General features: G+C 42.9%; 2 protein-coding genes across 4 annotated transcripts in view; both read left to right on the top strand.

Moving 5' to 3' along the window:
* SLC19A2 (solute carrier family 19 member 2) overlaps positions 1–4,554 on the top strand; it is a 25,646-nt gene extending 21,092 nt beyond the window's left edge. The window contains exon 7 of the mRNA XM_030583460.1: positions 4,468–4,554. The gene's annotated coding sequence lies outside the window, so the exon portion shown is untranslated. The remainder of the gene's footprint in view (positions 1–4,467) is intronic.
* Positions 4,501–16,473, top strand: part of CCDC181 (coiled-coil domain containing 181) — a 27,788-nt gene continuing 15,815 nt past the window's right edge. For 2 of the 3 annotated variants that reach the window (XM_030583431.1, XM_030583448.1), the window contains exons 1-2: positions 4,501–4,589; positions 11,291–11,457. In XM_030583431.1, the coding sequence (XP_030439291.1) occupies positions 11,314–11,457 (144 nt within the window). In that variant the 5' untranslated portion in view covers positions 4,501–4,589; positions 11,291–11,313. Of the gene's footprint in view, positions 4,590–10,352; positions 10,395–11,290; positions 11,458–16,473 lie in introns of all 3 variants that reach the window. The other variant, XM_030583438.1, reaches the window with a different exon arrangement.

The raw sequence follows: 16,473 nt of genomic DNA, 5'->3' as shown, positions 1-16,473 counted from the left end.
CTTTATAGTCCCAAGCTTCTCCTTTCTCTTTTGGTAGGTCTAGCATTGCCTGTGGAAATTAGAGCAGGCTTGATGCAGAATCTGTAATGTGAGTTGTCTTGTGAAAACAGAGTCTGTCTTAAGTGTTCTGGTCAATAAGCATCTATTTCAGTCTAGCTAAAGGTGACATATCCAACCAACGGTTCTCTGTGCTGTCATCACTTGCCCATTAAAACTGTGTTTTGAAAACCAATGGCATGTTTACCGTAAGTGCTAGGAGACTTTCAGAAAAGAAGTAATACAGCAAGTTGAATTGGCTATTTAAATGTTACTATAACATTTGTCAGAATTAGTAGTGGAGCCCTACATTATTTGCAGGGTGTTGACAGGTGCTTAGCAGCAGTGACACGCTCCCAGCCACCTAAGAATGCTGCTGATAGCCACCATTTCAAACAAAAGGGTTTCTAATTCATAATGCCCTGTTTCTATTTATACGTTTTATGGCTGGTTTCATTGCCATGCAACAGCTACCAGAGCCTGCTAAGCACAAAGATACACTGTTCTACAGTCTACAGGTATTATTTGTTTTACACTCTATAAACATCAGACAATCCAGGATTTAACTGTAAGATGTTTTTATACTTAAAGATCTCTTTGAATTCTTTCCATTCTACCCATAGTCATAAACGAGTCATGAAGCGCCTTGAAATCTGTGGAAGTTATTAATGTGTTAACTTCAACATTCTACTCCTAACTTGATTTGAATTTGATCAGTGTTCATTGCCAAACAAAACATGTTTAATACACAATCTGACAAATGTAACCTTCATAACCTCAAACATTGATGTATTCATAAATCATTTAATACTATTTCTTAAAACTATTTAAATGTATGCCCTAATGGTCTTCTCTTAAAATGTGTACTTCCACAGTAAGTTGCACAGTTATAACAAAACTTTGTATACTGAAATTCTATGGCCTGTCAGAGGTCTATTAAGGTGTCTCTTAAAAAAAAAATCAACTATATAACCAATAACTTGTTTCAGTTGGCTTATTTGTACTTATAAGCATAATTATTGGAATATTGTATATGAAAAAGGAAGTGATTTCTAAAGTTTCTGAGAATCTTAACTCAGGACCTTTTGTTAGTGCAATTTAGAAATGGACATCAAAAACTCACTTCATGTTAACCCAGTTGGTTGGGTTGGAATACTTATACTTAGCATTCAACAGTTTTCATCTTTACCTGATTTTTCACTGCCCTGCACTTGTAGCAATTTACATGTATGCAAATCCATGTTGCAATGGTTTAAAATGACTAAAGCAGTGGAAGATAAGATCCTAGCTATCAGTGTTTAAGGTGGTAAATAAGTACCTCACTTTTAAGAATACTTAGCACTTATACTTAATATTGTCGAGACCATATAAGTACTTGGTCCTGCCATGAGGGCAGGGGACTGGACTTGACCTCTTGAGGTCCCTTCCAGTCCTTGAATCTATGAATTACACAGTGTTTTTCAAATGAGACACAGAATGGCTCAGTGACATGCCCAGAATCACACAGCAAGAAGACAATGACAGAAATGTGAATCCTTGCTGTCTAACTTCCAAACCCTACTTTAGATAATTAATATTCATAGTTTATTTAAGAACGGGAGAGTGTTGTTGCAGTGGCAGTTTAAACATTATTATAGTATTACCAATAATAGCACTCACGGCATGCTACTGTTTTTCAAATTTTTGCATAAACTTCAGCCCGTAAGGCATATTATCATGTTTAGTAGTAGTGGCTGAAAGGAGAATTTTTTGAGTCGTTATATGTTTTTTGATCATTTGTTTAGATATGAGAATGGGAGAGTGTTGTTTTCCTCAATTTAAGCATTTTCAGTGTGCTTTTTGTGCCCTGCTTGAGCACTTTACATTTGATGAGTTTAACAGCCTTCGCAAACAGTGAGATGCCTTACACACACTTTCTGAAGCAGCTAAGCTCCCCTATTTTACAAATGGGGAAAGAGTTAGGGGTGGGGAGAGGAATTTGTCCAGGGTAACATCGTGAGTTGGTGTTAGTGCCAGGGTTAGAACTTAGGAACTCCAAGCTCCCAAAGGCACATGCAATTCTTTAGATAAGAACTTCTCGAGGGCTGGAATGTGACCTAGAAGTAGATTGGAAGAGGGTGGTTGATGGAACACATTTCATTGATGAAAAAGCAGAAAAACCTTTTAGCTACTGGGGCCCAGAAAAAACCTGGGCAAGGGAGGGAAGGAATAGCTTCCCCCTCCTTCTGTTCCTGCAGTCTCTACAGCCCTTCTCTCAATCCTACTGCAGATCTTTGCACCTCTTTTTCCCCCACTTGCGAAGTATCAGATTCAGGGCAATGTAAGTGGCACATCAGGGCCTGTGGAGATAACCTCACCACCTTTTGGAGTGATCCTATCCAGAGCTGAGGGCTGTGTGGGCACGGTGAAGATAGGAGAGGCACTTCAGTCAGAAGTCCTAGCCACCTGCAGTACCCAAAAACCTCTAATTGTTTCTTTATGTGACCCCCAAACAGATTGTGGGATTCTGGGCCATTGTCTGAGTGGCTGAATTGCATAAACCACAATGTTCAGAACCACTGATCTGTCAAGCACGCTGCCAAAAACTCATTTTAAAAACTTGCTGTGAAATTAACTCTTTGTGTAGACAGCTGTGAAGTGATTTGATTTGTAAATAATTATGTGATAGTGTAGGTGGTAGAAATATTTAGTGGAACTTCTGCACTGTTGTCTTTCTCCCTTATGTTCCATCCCATCTTTGTATATATGTATGTATATTAAATTAAACTGCTGTTTGCGGTGTTGCTATCTTGATCCAAGGATATGAGACAGTGGATAAGGTATATCTTTTATTGGACCAACTTCTGTTGGTGAAAGAGGCAAGCTTTTGAGGCTCACAGAGCTCTTCTTCAGATCAATTAAATTGCTGTGTAGGCTGGGCCTTAGCAAAGGAGTCCAGAAGCAGTGGGAAGGCTGCTAGGCCAGTTCCCAAATTGCAGGATTTTATCACCAGTCTTGTAACATTTGAGGTTTCCAGCTCCTGCAGTTCTGGGAGATTTGGCTTACTTTTCTCTTTTTTTCTTTGAAAAAGTAATTTTCTGTGCGCTTTGGCTGAAGAGAGGTTTGAAACCATGCCCACCATGGAACCCAACAGCTCAGAAACCCGAGGGGAGGGAGAGGGGAATCCCAGTAGTGGTTATATTTTAAATCTCATGATTTCTGGGCTCTGACTCTTGCTTTGTGTGGGCTACGCTGGGGACTGTCTACAAACAGGCAATGGGGCTTGGTCACCTTGTGCCTTGAGGCAAAGGCCTCAAGTGGCACATGTAGCGTGTGGTGTGAGACATCAGCCTGTGGCTGCATGTTGGGCTGGATGGGGGCTTCCCTAAGAAAGCAGGGAACAGGGGCAGAGGGTGCAGTGCCCCCGCACTGGGCAGCTGGAGGGGAGGTACAGCCTGTGTTAGCTCTAGCGCTCACACGCCTGCTCTGGGTGGCCCTGGCCCGCACCAAGATGGCGGCAGTCCAGCCTCTACCCAGGTGAGTAGTTATCTAGGTCTCCATGGAAACCGGAACAAGCAGAAGTCTCGTCTATTTTCTCACGAGACTTCCCTCGCCCTCTCCTCGTTGCTTAGGCAACGGAACAGAGAGAGAAGTTTGGCCCTTTTGACCCGCCGTTTCAGCGCAGGGCTCTACAGGTGAGTGAGCGGAGCTGGGGCTGGGCTGGTCGCTGCTACCATGGCAACGGCAGTCCCGGAGGGCTCCCGGCACAGTGCGCAGCTCAGGCGAGAGAGGGGCCGCGGCGGGAGCGTCAGGGGAGGGGCGGGGACAGAGCGCAGGGAGCGGAGCCCGGGCACAGGGAGCTGATGGGACCGGCAGGCGGCGGGCGCGCGCCGGAGCCGGGCGCAGAACCCCAGAGTCCCGGCTCCCAGCGCGTCCCTCTGCCCCGGTTCTCTTTGCGCGGGGAACCTCCCTCCCCCGGCCCCTGCGAGGTGCTGCGCGGGGCGGGGCGCTGCCGGGGCTTCACTCCAGGCGGCCGCCGCGACCCGGTGCGCGGTACAGCCCTGGCTGCTAATGCGCTTAGCCGCAGGGCAGAACTAGGCGGCTTGTCTCCGGCGGGGGGTGGCGACTGGCTCCTTCGCAATGTGAACGTTCATACGGTGGAGAAAGGTAAATCGGAGAGCCCCGCCAGGGCCGGGTGCTCCCAGCGCAAGGCTGGAGTCTGCTGGAGGTGACAGGGTGCGTGCTTGGCTTTGCATTGCAACTCACGTGCTGGGCAAGCCACTGTCAGCCCTCCGTGCCTCAGTTTCCCCACATGGGTAAAATGGAGTTAGTGGTATTAATCTACTTCGCAGGGGGATGCTTGCTCTTAATTTGATGCTGATTTTGTTGCGTGTTGCAATACTTGGGAAGAAGGTGTTATAAACATATAGTGTCTTGTGATTTTATTTCTAGGAGCCAGAAAAAAAAATGGCTGAGAGGCAGACTGGAAATGTTCTTAAAACTGTCCAGAGCATTACAGACATTGCAGCTGCTTTGTATTAGTGAGGCAAATAACTCGCAAAGTCTATTAAAAGGTTAGTCTCATGAACTTAATGCAAAATTATGCTGATAATTAGTCTCCCCTCTACACCCCTTAATTCATACACAGTATTTTTTTTTGTTTTGTGTACTCTGTGTGCAATGTGATAGTGTTTAGGTCTTGCTTAGAACTTTGCAACTTTATAAATGTTGAATTCCCTTTTTTTATGCATGTCAAGTCCCTACTATGATTTTCTTTTTATGTCTTAATTGTATTATGGAGCTAAGCACTCTACAAACATATAACAAAGACAGCGAGTAATCTGAAGACTTTACTATCTAAAGGCTTGTCTAGGCATGAAAATTTTGCCAGTACATCTATATCAGTGAGAAGAAGAAACTATACTGGCAGAAGCACACATTTGCTTGTATACGGAGTCATAAAAAAATCACACCTGTAACAGGCATAACTAAGCCAGCAAAACTTTTAAATATAGACCTGGCCTAAGTGGTGAGATTTTACAGCTGAATGTGGTGGTCTGTTTGTAACTTTTTTTTAAAAAAATAATTATTATCCAACTAAATAAAAACAATTTGTTTATTAACTTTACTGTGCTGATTGAGAATTACAGTACAATAGAGACAGAGAAGTCTGACTAGATAATCCAGTTCACCCGTCTGCAGAGCAAGGTGCTAGCTAACTGCACTTGAAGGAGAGATCCTTTGCTGGTGTAAGTCAGTTTAGCTCTAGTGAAAGTTAGTGGAGCTATGCCGATTTACATCAGGTGATGGAGAAGAATAGAACATATTGAATGAGTAGTGCACTGTTTTCATTTGTTCTGTTTCTTAATTTATAATCAGTTTTTGTCCAAGAATAAAGCACCATACATAATTTGGGACCACTTAGCTCTCAAATTTAACTTTTAAAGTAAAATTGGTTTTTGATCAGAATCAACATCTAGTGGTTAGCAGAGGATGAGAGTTCATGTGCTATTCCTGACTCATTGCCTTGTGGCTTCATCTGTAAAATAGAGGTAAAATTTGCCTTCTGAACATTAGACTCAAAAGGTTTAATTCCTGTTTATAAAGCATTTTGAGTGTCTCTCATATGATTCTATAGAATGGCAATGTAGACAAGTACAAAAGATGCAGCCAAATAATTTCTTAATTGTTACAGCTTCCTCACCCAGGCTTGGATAACTCAAATAGCCTAATATAATTTTACTAAACAGTGCAGAATAATTCATCTTTGGTCTGAGAGCAAACGTAAGACATTTCGGCCCAGGGGTACCTTCTCCAGAAAATTAAAGTCTAAACAGATGAAAATAAGGATTTAAGATCTGTTGAGTGCTTTCAAGTCCCTTTAAAGCCAAGAGACTTGGATGCTATGGCAATGTGTGTGGTGTAAGAACCTAAATAGGAGTTGAGAGCATCTAGTAATATGTTCCATGGGTGACGTACCAGAGCCGACTTATCCACTGCTTTAAAAACTCCCACACCTCAGTCTGGGTCTGTTCTGGTTATGTGATATGTATGTATCTCGTGATCCTTGTAACTGATACCTGTAATTCCTCGTAACTTAAGCCTGGCCCCAAATGTACAGTACTTTCCCTCTTAACTTGTGAATATTTAATTTTAAACATTAGCTTTAATAAAAAATTTTAATCTGTTCTTGCGAGATCAGGTCCTTAGATTGAAAGTGCCCTCTCAGTCGTGATTGTAGGATCAGTGCTGTGATCCTTTCTAATAGATTATATTTTGTTCCTCTCGAAAGGCAGCTGAATTTTGCACAGTATTGTGATTAACACCTCTCATTAAAGTGAACATATGCAGCATTTTGTACTGTGATTATGCAGAATTGTACAAGTTGGAAACTCAGGCCACGTTCACTGTAAGTTTCACACAAGCCTAGTGCCCATTTGGGTGGAACTCGAAAAAACTCTGTTTTTTGGCTGAGCTCCACTTTGAGTTTTGGACTTCATTTGAACTCTGGCATTCAAATGTGAACCAACCAAGGCAAATGTGTGTGCATACTTCTGCTCCTGAGATGCATGGTCATGTTGTGAAAAGTCCTGTTGTAATATGCTGTGTGTAGGGGGATATGAATACAGTTATGATTTCTGGGGGAACTACAGCGTAACCCTGAAATCTCTAAAGTTTAATATCTCAAGGTGAAAATTACATTCGTATTTTATTTGCATTGAATTAGAGACGTATACATGAGTAAGGAGGATAATGGTTGTCTTCCTCTTTTTTTCTTCAGTTAATCATAATCTTTTGACATAATAATCACCACCGCGACAAATTTTGATGTTAGAAACTGAGGATTTTGACTGAACGTGATGAGGAAGTAATAGCCATCTCTCTATTTCCAAGATCTTCTTGGGGCATGAAAGGTTCACAGCTAATTCTTGTAGAATACATTGCATTGCAAACTTTTGCTGCTTGGAGATCTGTTAATGCATTGCAATACCATGAGACACTCGGGGCAACCTCCAAGTTGTAGCAGAAGCCACAAAGTGCAGGAAAAGAAACTTTTAAATGATCACAATATTCTGCATTTATACAGATATCATTAGAAATAAAGAACAAGGAACTGAAGATCTAGAATGTGTAGGCAAAACCGTAAAAAGACTGTTTTCCATGCATTGTCAGCAGCTGCCCAGTAGCTGGTGAAAGGACACTGCATCATGTGCAGCCTCAAAGGGATGGCCCAATCTTGTCATTAATAAATTGTTTACTCTGTGCTTTGCTCACATTCTGGGTAACTCCCACCATATGAGTGATTCTTGTCTCTCTGCAGAAAAATTGTAACTTTGGCTCTCAACCCTTTCCCCAGTTTCTCAGAATTGATATCCAAATGATGTCATTTCTCCTTTAATACTGATGTGAGTGGTGTTATCTGAATGCTAGCAACAAATGTGTAAATGTGCAGTAAAACCTCATATGCAAAGTGTTTTAATAAATTCAAATAGTAATCTTAATCTACTTCTTTCTAACCAGAGGGTAACATATCTGTGTGTCATCATCTTATTCACTCTTATTCAATGAGCTCTATTGTCAAAACACTAACCCTCAGCAATGAGCTATGTTATTCACAAGGCGGTAGTACCAGATGGAAATGAAGATGGAGGGAAACAGGATGGGAAGGAAAGGATGAATGGGATCTGTCTCTGATATCCTAGTTCTACTAACCCATGCTCTTTTCATATGTACCAGCTAGTTTACAAAGTATCTCTACTCTATGTTGGGGTCCATAACTCATTAATTTGCAATTTATAATAAGGTGTTAACATGAAATATTGAGTTAGAAGTTCAATGGTAAAGCCAGGATGGGCAGGGATGGTGTCCCTAGCCTCTGTTTGCCAGAAACTGTGAATGAGCGACAGGGAATGGATCACTTAATGATTACCTGTTCTATTCATTCCCCCTGGGGCACCTGGGATTGGGATCTGTCAGAAGACAGGATACTGGACTAGATGGACTTTTGGTCTATCCCAGTATGGCCATTCTTATGTTTTTAAGTATGAGATTGTGACTAAGAATTAACTTATAGTTGAATATTATTACTTCATTTTACTAAGTTGTGGTTTGATTTACTTGGTTGTACTTACCTAGTAAATGTAAAATTATCCAGAATAAAATATAAAATAGTAAAGCAGTATTTCTGATTATTAGGAATAGAAAGTTGAACTTAATAATAAATTATTGAAGTTGATTAAATATATAATCAAAATTTATGTGGTAACATTCCTATATTTAAAGCAGAAATAGATAAATTCCTTTTGGAAATTTTTTGAGTAAAGAATGAATATTGAACTCTAGAATTAAAACTTTAAGAAAGCTGCACCAACATATCACAGAATGTGAAAGGACTATTATAACTATGTAGAACTTTTATGAGAAGAATAAACAGCACAATTACTAAAAAGACATTAAATCAGGGATGGGAAAACTATGGCCTGTGGGCTGGATCTCGCTCCTCGGGGCTTTGGATCCGGCCAGCGAGATTGCCTCCCGGTCCGCTGCAGGCTCTGGGCTGCTTTCAGCAGCAGCCAGCCTGACATCTCTGTGACCCCTAGGCCCTTGCCTCCAGGCACCACCCCCCACAGCTCCCATTGGCCGAGAATGGGAAACCACGGCCAATTGGAGCTTCCGGGGAGGTAACTGGAGGCGCGGCACTGCCCTCCCCCCATACAGGGAGCCTGCCCTGGCCCTGGTTTGTGCTGCTGCCATCCCAGAGCCCGAACTTTTCCTGCACCCCTCCTCCCAACTCCCTACCCTAAGCCTCCTGCCTGCACCATGCACCCCTCCTGCACTCCACACACTCCCTGCACCCCACCCCCCTTTCCTGAGCCCCCTCATAAACCCCACACCCCTTCTCTGCCCCAATCCCTTGCCCTGAGCCCCTTCCTGCACACCTAAGCTCATTCCACACCCCACACTCCCTCCCGCACTGCAACCCCCTGCCCTGGCCCTGCATACAATTTCCCCACCTGATGTGGCCCTTGGCCCAAAAAGTTTGCCCACCCCTGCTTTAAATTGATTCTGTGACTGAAAGATAGACTTTTGCCAGACCACAACGCCCTCTCCTGGGCGCGCACACATAGGGCAGCTCTTCCTAACCTGTCATTGAAAAGAGATTTCCAGCAATGTGATCAGCACATTGCTCCCTCAAAACTTACAACTATTCAGTGGGAGGGCGAACTGGCAGATCTGACTGTTTTTGGATAGAAACCACTTCCATCTATATATTTCAATGAGAAACAATACCTATAAAATAATTGGACCTATGCCAGCCAAGGATAACTGTAACTGTGCCAGCAAGGGTACCATCTGCCTACCAAAGCTTAATGCTCCTACTACAAAGAAGCTGCCTGATCCCATGAACTGTTGTCACTTCTAGCTGAAGTGAGTAACCTCAGCGTAAGTCTAACATTTCATCTCCTTAGAGAGAGGTACTCTTTTTTTTTTTTAATTGAGTCCTTCAGGGATAACATCCTTGGGGAATATTAGGTCCCAGGCATACATTCCTACCAGAAACCAGCCTTAGGAAAGAGGTTGCCTTCCTAAAGAAATGGAGACATCACGAAAATCGATCTTGCTCAAGGGCTATCAGTCTCTAAACTGAATGGTGAGATAAAACAATCCTGCTTCAGTATAGAGACTTGGGCAATCACTGTTTTCCCCTCAGCCCATAGGTGAACTCTGGACTCTGAAGGAAGACCAGAAGTTCCTTGGGGAAAGAACTATGTTGCTTTCCCATATAATCAACCAATTGGACCAAATCCCTGTGTTACATAATCCAGGTTTAAAACTTCCATTGGAATATTGCCAAACTATTGTGTTCCAATAACTGAAAGACAGATTGTGAATAAATCCAAAGAACAAGAAGCTTACTGCGGTCAGCGTAATAGAAACTTAAATTCCTTTCCATGATAACAACCAAATATTAGGTTCCTAGAATTGTGAGAAATAAGCTTCGCTGGAGCACCTAAAGTACTGTTTTAACTAGCACTGTGTTTATGCACAGATACGGTTGTATTCGTGTGCTTTTAAGGCTTATTTCATTATTGCCCATGCTTTTTAAAAATATATTGGCAACTCTTTAAAGATGCTAACCAAATGCTTATAATTTTATCTGGTTATGTGCTTTAAACTGAGCCTTTGCTGTGGTGGTGTATCTTTTAGAATTAGTGTTACTAGTCTGCTGCCTTTTATTCCAATTTAAACTGCTTTAAAGACTTACCTACTTAAACCCCTACTCTGACTGCCTTTCTGTTTATTTCCCTTTCATGCCTACTTTGCCAACCTAACAGCCACTGCTCTTGGCTGTGTCTGTGTGAGTGAACAGGTGACAGGTAATTTCTGTTTCACCCTCCTTCTCCAAAATCTGCTGATCATGCTGCTGTGTGTGCAGAGAAAGAGAGAGAGAGAATAACTTTTCATACTCTCCATTTAATTTCCACTGTAGTGTAGTCTGGAACACCTTTGTCTATACTTATCCTATTTTAAAAAGGCCCTATCTAAAATTATGAAAACCTACCAATTGCTGTCTGTCTTTTAGTTTGAGAGAAACCTCCAACTGTTTTGAATACTCTGCTCTATGGAAAGCTATGAAAGGGCTCTTCTAGGACTTGTGGGCCCCAGTTCTTTGCTGTGTTGGCTTTAACCTGTGGGAATTGTTTCAGTTAGAGGATAGACCTTCTTTGAATGAACTGGTTGTTCCTATGCTGCTAATATGTTAAGGGAATAAATATATTACCACTGCCACAGGCAGGATTGCCCTCCCCAATATTGTTATAATAAATGAAACATCTCCCCTACTGTGTTTATAGCTATTGAGAGAGAGAAAACAACAAAGCAGTAGGAGAGATGTTATCTGGTACCAGGACTGTAGGTACACATGCAAAAATGGTCTAATGGTTAAAGAATAGAGACTAGAAGTTAGGAGATCATGGGTTCTCTTCCTGCCAATGACTTTCTTTAAGATTGTGGATGAGTCAGCTTGCTTCTCAGTGCCTCAGATACCCATTTTACAGGTAGGAATGAAAATATCTCCCTACTTTACAGGGGTTGAAAGACTAAATCCATTAATGATGGAAACCCCCCTGGGATCCTCTCTTGTAAGGTGCTATAGAAATAGCTAGGCAGTGGTATTGTTCACCACGTTACCTGTGTGCCACAGGTATCAACAGTATATTGTTGTGTGTCAGTGAAAGTCTTGTGAAAATAAGAATATTTTCCCCTCTTGTAGCATTGCTGTAATACAAAGCCAAAATGAGTGACAAGAAAGACACTAATGACTTAAGAGAGGCTGGAGACTCAACAGAAAGTGCAGAATATGAGGATGATTTTGAAAAAGATCTTGAGTGGTTTATTAATGAAGAAAAAGAAGAAGATGACGACCCTGGGGAAACAGAGGTATTTGATTAGGAAAATGTTAGTTATTTTACAGTAGACTTAGAGATTTTAACAACTTGAACCCCACATACAATCAATGCAAAGTTTGATTTGGAATATGTATGTAATTGTAAACGTGCTGATATTTAACTAGGAAAAAGGTATTTGAGATTCTAGTGAAAAGAGATGCAGTGCACCATGACTTTTTCCAGTTACTCAGATCATTCCTGTCTTTAAAATAGAAAAGTCAGTATTCCCTACAGGGACAAAGAGAATGTGCTTGGATAAAAAGTACTTCTTCCATTTCCAAGGTGGTGTCTTTAAGCATTTGTGCAACTCCCATTACGATTTTTTAATCTTGCCTCATACCATTTTGCTACTCAAGCTTCGGTTTGTTCCAAATTATGTGAAGATGGGAATATGGAGGGGTGCAGTGAGAGAGGAGTTAGTGCCAAAATGGAAGCTGATCATGAAATTCACTATTTGATAGCCTGTCTCAGGCAGGCTATGTTTGGTACTGCTCTCCTACCACTCTTGCTATTCTTCTCTCCTTCCTTTTGCTCCCTTTCTGGCCTCTATTGGGTGGAGGGACTGAATGGGACTCTGACAACAGAAATGAGAGTCACATCCTCCTGTTCAGTTGTGAAACCATATGGGATAGAACTCAAGTCCTACTATTGCTGGGCCTTTTGGAGACCACAACTCTTTCACACTGTCACTTCTGGAAGCATGGCCATACGTTCTAATAGAAGGCTGAGTTCATAAGAGTAGAGCCTTTTCCTGTAGCTTGCATCTCATCTGTGTGGTATATTTTAGCTATGTGACCGTTTTCTATATACGGCACCTTTAAATCTCTAAGGAGGGCTATTTTGTATTCCGTTCAGTGCAGACTGTAATAGGTGGGGGAAACAACACACTGTGCTCTCTCATAGTGACTTTTAAACAAAAAAAGAGAGAATGAAAGTAAACAGATCAGACTGAGAGTAAATGGTTGCTTTTTGTTTATGGAAAACAGGTTTGTGTTGCCCTCCTCTTGGCCCTTTGTAGCATAGTTATGTTTGCTACCATGAACATTCCCTGTGGCCCGTGTGGCCACGTAGCCGTGCATCTGTCCTGTATCCACTGCCCACGATACATGGCTGTGAATGCAGCCAGGAGCTGGGAATGTAGGACAAACTGCTCTCTGGCGCAATTTGTTCCTGAACTTGTTTAAGAAATCTGAGCATGCTGAGTAATATCTGCTGAAGCCTCTGCCCTTACTCTGCTCTCACTTGGAATCATGATGTGTGCTGTTCATATGGGCTAAAAAGGTGCAGAGGGGGCACACTGGAAAGGACCGATGGGCTGAATTTGTGCAGGGGGAAAAACTGTATACACAGGGGGCATCAAACAGACAAGGGAAGGAGAGGGGCAGATAGGCAAAATCAGGGATGGGGTAGAATTGGGGTTAAGAAAGGGGTAGAGGCACTGCCAAACAGTGGCAGAAGGGGAAACCACCAGCATAGTGAGGGGCAGAGAGGATGAAAGTTACCCCAAATGGGGTGAGTAGTGTTTGCAGAATTAGGATATAGTCCGTGATGAGCTGCCAAAAACTTAACAACCGGGTCTTCAGTGGCACTTCGGCAGCGGGTCCTTCACTTGCTCTGGGTCTTTGGTGGCACTTTGGTGGTGGGTCCTTCAGTGCTGCCAAATACCTGGAGAAGTGAAGGACCCACTGCTGAAGAGCCGCCGAAGACTCGAAGCGCCGCCCGGTGAGTACAAGCCCCACGTGTGTTTTTATGTAGTGGTTTTTTTTAGTCATCCCTGCCAGGGCCCCGTCAAAACTGTTCGAATTGGGCCCCGCACTTCCTAAAGCTGGCCCTGAACATTGGGGTTGAAAATTGTATTGGGGGCTGGGTAGGGAAGGCAGTGCCTCCCAGAGCAGCCTGTCCCCCACCATCCGACCCCCACCCACATCCTGCCCCCGACTGCTCCTCTCAAAACCCACAACCCATCAGCCCCCCTGCTCCTTGTCTCCTGACCACCCCATCCCAAGACCCTCCCCACCCTAACTGTCCCCCAGGATCCCACCCTCTACCCATCTCGCCCCACTCCTTGTCCCCTGACTGCCCTGACCCCATCCACCACCACCCAGACAGATCCCTGCAACTCCCATGCCTACCCAACCCCCTCCCCCAACCACCCCTCCAGAACCTCCACCCCCTCCAACTGCGCTCTGCCCCTTATCCAACCCCTCCTCCCAGCCCCCTTACCATGCTGTTCAGGGTAGCATGTATGGATGCTGTGCGGTCTGCTGGAGCTCACAGCCCCACCCCCTTACCATGCCGCTCAAAGCGGCAGGAGCTGAAGAGCTGCTCAGGAGTGGTCCAGGCGGGGGAGGGGCCAGGGGAGCCTCCCGAGCCGGGAGCTCAGGCGGGCTGGACAGGACGGTCCCGCAGGCCGGAGTTTGCCCACCCCTTTAACAACCGGTTCTAAACTGGCTTCTAAATTTAACAACTGGTTCGCGCTAACTGTCTTCAGCTCACCACTGGATACAGCTGGCAGATGGGCTTCCCCACGTCTATCCCCAGAAGGACAGCACATCTCATTTCCTGCTTCTCAGGGCCAGACAGAAAGAATAAGGAGTGAAGGTGGCAGAGGCTCCTGGGAAGGGATGGTAGAGAGGTCCCTCAAGACCTGAAGCTCCTGACTATGACATAGAAGTTCCTAAAATAACACTTAGGCCTGGTCTACACTAGGGGGGGCTGTGTCAATGTAAGATACTTCGACTTCAGCTATGGTATTCCCGTAGCTGAAGTTGTGTATCTTATTCCGACTTAATTCCTGTCCTCACGGCGCAGGATCGACGTCTGCGGCTCCCCCGTCGACTCTGCTACCGCCGCTCGCTCCAGTGGAGTTCCGGAGTCGACGGGGAGAGCATTCGGGGATCGATATATCGCGTCTAGATGAGACATGATATATCGATTCCTGATAAATCGATCGCTACCCGCCGATAGGGCGGATAGTCTGGATGTACCCTTAGAGTAACTGGTTTTCAAATCAGTCATGTGACACTTTTTCCTTTTTAAATTATTAATTATTGCACAAACATGGCAAAAATCTATTTTCTTTGTGATAGAGTAACAGATAATGCCAAATGTGGTAATTTTACTTTCATCCATGGACTTGAGTTTAATGACTAAGGGTATGTCTATACTGCCCATGTTACAGCTCTGCTGTGGCAGTGCTGTGTAGTCACACTTTATCGCTGGGGGAGAGCTCTTCCAGTGATAAAAAATAATAACCCGAATGCGGGGTGGTAGCTTTATCGCCGGGAGCACAGTTCCCATTAATCAAGTGCTGTCTATACTGGCCCTTTTCAGCGCTAAATCTTTTTTTCGCTCAGGGATGTGTTTTTTCACACCCCCAAACAACTTAAGTTTTGGCACTGAAAGTGGCAATGTAGATACAGCCTAAATATAAGAATCTCGAACAAAATTGTTAGCAACACTTCACAATTTAATTAATTGTGGGTATCAGCTCTGCTAGAATTGGAATGCTTGAGACCTGCTTCCAACTGAATGTTCCACTATTGGCACAATACTGCACGATAATAAATATCTTTAAAATCCCTGGACACATGTTTACATCATACCCTATTGTTGTAGGCCCTGTCAGAACTAGGCATTTTCTGAAGTCCTTAAATACACATTTACATAATTCATACTTTAAGCAGTCCTGGAATATTAATTTACACAGTTGACTGTAATCTCTCAAAAAAGCAATTGCAATCAATTGTCTACTCTCCCGCAGTGCTGTGAGGGGCTTGTCTCTTTTTAAATAGCAAAGTTTAAATTTGCCCAGGGACAAAAACGTAGTCTTCAGTGGAGTTTGTAGCTTGCTCAGCATAGAGAAAATTTAGAGGGAATGTTGGCCACGGTCCTGTCACTGACAGGACCTCAGACAGCCGCTGCTGATTCTCTGCACACGTACGGTTTGGAAAAGCAGCAAAGGAGTTTGTTACGCAGAACAGCAGGAACTTATGAGGATGTTTGAATTTTACTTAAGCTCACCTGAGAGATGAATAAGGCATTCAGAGTGCCTTTTCATTAGACTTTACCAGGACTTATGGAGGTGAGCTTCTATATGGTACCAGTAGTGGTAGAGAGGATAGAGATATCTACGTAGCACTTTATCTTCAAAATGGGGTACAGACATTAAATATATGGTGTGGGATTATTGCCATATAGCTGTGTTTTCCCTCTGACCCCCTTTCTACTCATATTGTTTCCGATGTGCACCATGCAACAGAGAAGCCAGCCATCAGTCAGCCAGCCCTTTCCCAATCATTTTCCTCCTCCCTTCTGTCCCTGCCTCCACTTCCTTTCCTCTTTTCTCCTGTTTTGTCAAACTGCAATCCTGTTGATTTAAAAATGTCTTAATCTTATTTTTAATTAAAACTTAAACCACAAGTTTTCTGTAAGTGGTACATATACAAAGAAATATGATTCCAGAGATCCCTCATTTATGTAAATAAGATCACAACCGTAGAAGTCATGTGCTCTGTGAAGAAACAGAGAAACAACTGAATGTTGTTATCTGAGATTTTCTCGATTCAGTTGAAGATATCACATATAATATGTATGCGAGATTTGATTGTTATGCCATTAAAATTCAGACATTCAGAATTATGGTTACCGCACCAGCCTTAAAGATACCAATAAAATAAGGCATATGTCATATACTTAAAAAAAAAATTCTTCACTTATGTTACAAAATACCTTTGATAAATTTCAACTGAAGTAATTACAAAAAATCCAAGTTAGTTACTTCATCAGTTTTTTTTTTAACTTTACATTTCTCTTATTTTGAAACACAAGAATGATTAGTTTGGTTCACTTTTGTTTGTACTATCATCTGTTTCCAGTGACCTTTAGCTTCTGGATTTCGGGCACCACCATATTACTGCAGTGTTTGGGTTGCAACCACTGCAAAAGATTTTTTTCTCCTGTAAACTACTTAAGTTAGAAAGAGAAACTTCAGCTTTAGTCAGTCTTT

This window comes from Gopherus evgoodei, chromosome 1 (genome assembly GCF_007399415.2).
Source record: "Gopherus evgoodei ecotype Sinaloan lineage chromosome 1, rGopEvg1_v1.p, whole genome shotgun sequence".
Lineage (NCBI taxonomy): Eukaryota > Metazoa > Chordata > Testudines > Testudinidae > Gopherus > Gopherus evgoodei.
The sequence above is the reverse complement of the archived record's forward strand: the minus strand, read 5'-3'. Positions and strand labels throughout refer to the sequence as shown.